We start from the raw sequence: 3,947 nt of genomic DNA, 5'->3' as shown, positions 1-3,947 counted from the left end.
ACTCAGAACCTGAATCGGAGGCATGGTCATTACTTTTTATTTGGCAGCCATTCAGTCCTGCCCACTTTTTAACTGTCAAATGTCGTCCCAATCCGAGATGAAGAGATAAGTCTTCAACATTTGAATGTGTTGCACTTGTGACCACACCCATTCGTTTTCCAGTCAATTGTGGTCAGGAATACAATTCACTTTACGGATATAAAATCTACTTTTCAAACAGGAGCAGACAAAAGGACACATCGGATGGATTTACTTTTCACTATAGACTTCAAAAGGATGACAAATCCAGTATTCTCCAGGACAACAAAGAAAACCCTCAAATGTTTTTCTCTTCCATAACCTGTGAAGTCAGTTCAGGAAGAGATTTTTTTTTTTTTTTTTATGTTACATGCTTCATAGCCTCATACCTTTTTTGGCTGTTTTCTCCAAATATGGGAAGTTGTTGGCATCGCAGGAGGCAACTTTGAAGAAAGGCACGTCCAGCTCATGAAGGAAGTCCACAGCCATCTGTGGAACTCAAAAGTATTTAGTACCGTACGTCCTTTGTAAAGTATTTCAGCGTTCCACATAAAACAATATCTGTGACATGTATGGTACTGTTACATGTGTTGTGGTAATTCAACTATTACCTCAAATAAACTGAAACATCTGCAGGTTCAGTAAGAATAATTTTTGTTTGTTCTTGCCACTTGTGGTTTTTTTCATTGTTTTATTTTTTTTATTATAAGGAATATAGTAATATCAAGAACAGCCAGTGAAGTGTTTCATATTCTTCTACTTTAAAGTGTAGTTAAATGGGGCTCTTGCTTGGGCTGCACAGCAACATTTGTGTTTCCTTTACCTCATCCATGCCCGAGGCAGTGAGGAAGATGCCAACCTCTGCTGCATACTTTTTCAGTATCTTGTACTGATCATGGCTGAACTCCAAGTGACGCTTGTGATCGCCGTAAGTTGCCCCCCACGAGTGCTTTGAATTGTAGGGCCGTTCCAAGGCTCGCTTGCTGAATTTGCACTCTAACTCACTTTTCTGGAATTTGGCACAATCGGCACCGCAGTCCTGAGATGACAGACGAAGAGAAGAGAAGAGAAGAGAAGAGAAGAGAAGAGAAGAGAAGAGAAGAGAAGAGAAGAGAAGAGAAGAGAAGAGAAGAGAAGAGAAGAGAAGAGAAGAGAAGAGAAGAGTTATTTTCACAGTTTAAAGCATCTTCTTTTTATTTATTTTTATTGCCTTCCTTATAGATACAGTTTCACCTTTTTAACTTACCTTTGCCATCTTGATCATTTTCTTAGCAATCTCAATGTCTCCCTGGTGGTTCTGTCCAATTTCAGCAATGATGAAGCACGGATGGGAATCCCCGATCATTCTACCGGGACACAGTTCAAATTGCAGAGGCATGCTGGTGATGTTGGAGGTGAAGTGACTTGGAAGATGAGCGATGTCAAATTAGGTGAGCTTCCTTCAGGTAACCAAGTGACGAGGAATTGTCATACGATGCATTTCCCTTTTTATCTAGTCCGGGAGTCCCGCCCCCACAGCCTCTAAATTTACACGTGATGCAAATTTCAGGTACACACACAAGCACATATCTTTCTATCTTTGTGAGGACACTCATGGACGATGGATTTCTTGGCCTTTTACCCCAAATCTTGACTTTAATCTGATTCTAATTTGAACACTAACACCATGTTTTAATTGAGATGTTAGAAGCTGGATAAAAAAAAAAAAAACTTTTTGTCGTAATCCTTCAAAACTATTTTCATGGTTAAATGTTTGTAGTTACCAGTATTTGTTTTTAATGAACATCCAACTTTTTAATTGCTGCTTATTAAAAGAAAAGTAATATGTTGAGTATTTTTGTCCATTTTTAAGAACTAAAGTCCTTTTACATTTGATTGTATGATGTTTGTTTACCTACATTATTTACATATATTCAAATCATTATTTGCATAGCTGAAGGATGAGCAGAAACAGTCGGGACTATAGTCACTCTTCGTTTCCCCAGATGCTGAAATAGAAAACCGCAGGCGTTTCAGATAATTTTTGTTGGACAGATTTAAACAAAGAAACGTGCCTGGACTCGTGCAACCAATTCTGCTGTAAGAGACGTGTCGTCTTTTCAATCAGAATGTCAAACGTCCGCAGGGTTCCACTTATCTTGACAGTAATGATGAACATAAAGCTGTTATGATTACACCAACAAGCATCTAAAAGGCAACACAAATGATAAGACTTCTGCATTTATTTAATAGGAATATCAGCAGCTCAGAAAGGATTCAGTCATCAATCAGCATGACACCAGGTAGCCAAAATGTTGGCTTACATTACACGCAATGTCCCATAATGACAAAGTGAAAATAGTTTGTTGAAATTTTTTTAAATCTATTAAAAATAAAGAACGAAAATATAACACGTACATACGTAAGTATTCACAGCCTTTGCTCAATACTTTGTTGAAGCACCTTTGGTAGAAATTACAGCCTCAAGTCTTTTTGAGTATGATGCTATGAGCTTGGCACACCTATTCTTGGGCAGTTTCTCCCATTCTTCTTTGCAGGACCTCTCAAGCTCCATCAGGTTGGATGGGGAGCATCGGTGCACAGCCATTTTCAGATCTCTCCAGAGATGTTCAATGGGGTTCAAGTCTGGGCTCTGCCTGGGCCTCTCAAAGACATTCAGAGTAGTCCCGAAGCCATTCCTTTGTTATCTTGGCTGTGTGCTTCGGGTTGTTGTCCTGTTGGAAGATGAACCTTCGCCCCAGTTTGAGGTCCAGAGCGCTCTGGAGAACGTTTTCATCAAGGATGTCTCTATACTTTGCTGCATTCATCTTTCCCTCCATCCTAACTAGTCTCCCAGTTCCTGCCGCTGAAAAACATCCCCACAGCATGATGCTGCCACCACCATGCTTCACCGTAGAGATGGTATTGGCCAGGCGATGAGCGGTGCCTGGTTTCCTCCAAACATGACGCTTGGCATTCAGGCCAAAGATTTCAATCTTTGTTTCATCAGACCAGAGAATTTAGTTTCTCATGGTCTGACAGTCCTTCAGGTGCCTTTTGGTAAACTCCAGGTGGGCTGTCATGTGCCTTTTACTGAGGAGTGGCTTCCGTCTGGTCACTCTACCATACAGGCCTGCTTGGTGGAGTGCTGCAGAGATGGTTGTCCTTCTGGAAGGTTCTCCTCTCTTCACAGAGCAACGTTGGAGCTGTTAGAGTGACCATCGGGTTCTTGGTCACCTCCCTGACTAAGGCCCTTCTCCCCCGATCGCTCAGTTTGGCCGGGCGGCCGACTCTAGGAAGAGTCCTGGTTCCAAACTTCTTCCATTTAAGGATGATGGAGGCCACTGTGCTCATTTGGACCTTCAATGCTGCAGACATTTTTCTGTACCCTTCCCCAGATCTGTGCCTCGATACAATCCTGTCTCAGAGGTCTACAGACAATTCTTTGGACTTCATGGCTTGGTTTGTGCTTTGACATGCACTGTCAACTGTGGGACCTTATATAGACGGTGTGTGTCTTTCCAAATCATGTCCAATCAACTGAATTTACCACAGGTGGACTCCAATCAAGTTGTAGAAACATCTCAAGGATGATCAGTGGAAACAGGATGCACCTGAGCTCAATTTTGAGTGAATGGCAAAGGCTGTGAATGCTTATGTACATGTGATTTTTTTTTTTTTTCGTTTTTGATTTTTAATAGATTTGCAAAAATTTCAAAGAAATGTATTTAACATTGTCATTATGGGGTATTGTGTGTAGAATTTTGAGGGAAAAAATGAGTTCAATCCATTTTGGAATAAGGCTGTAATATAACAAAATGTGGAAAAAGTGAACCGCTGTGAATACTTTCCGGATGCACTGTAATTGATTTGAAAGTTACATAACTGTTCTGTTAAACTCATCCTCCTGAAGCATCAACCATCCAGCTGAAAGACGACAGTACAACAAC

At 40.8% G+C, this 3,947-nt stretch overlaps 1 protein-coding gene across 1 annotated transcript; it reads right to left on the bottom strand.

Annotated features, from left to right (window-relative positions):
* Positions 1-6: 6 nt before the first annotated feature.
* On the bottom strand, positions 7-1,466 carry LOC138615072 (sialic acid synthase-like). Its single transcript, XM_069688701.1, has 3 exons — positions 1,265-1,466; positions 842-1,057; positions 7-507 (listed from the first exon to the last, which is right to left on the bottom strand). The coding sequence occupies exons 1-3, from the start codon at positions 1,394-1,396 to the stop codon at positions 394-396; spliced, it is 462 nt and encodes a 153-aa protein (XP_069544802.1). The 5' UTR covers positions 1,397-1,466; the 3' UTR covers positions 7-393.
* Positions 1,467-3,947: the final 2,481 nt, after the last annotated feature.

This window comes from Brachyistius frenatus, unplaced genomic scaffold (assembly GCF_029030835.1).
Source record: "Brachyistius frenatus isolate BFR_SWC_R1_liver_20210118 unplaced genomic scaffold, ASM2903083v1 Contig_681, whole genome shotgun sequence".
NCBI lineage: Eukaryota > Metazoa > Chordata > Actinopteri > Embiotocidae > Brachyistius > Brachyistius frenatus.
Note: the sequence above shows the minus strand (reverse complement) of the source record. Positions and strands in the feature narration are given on the sequence as shown.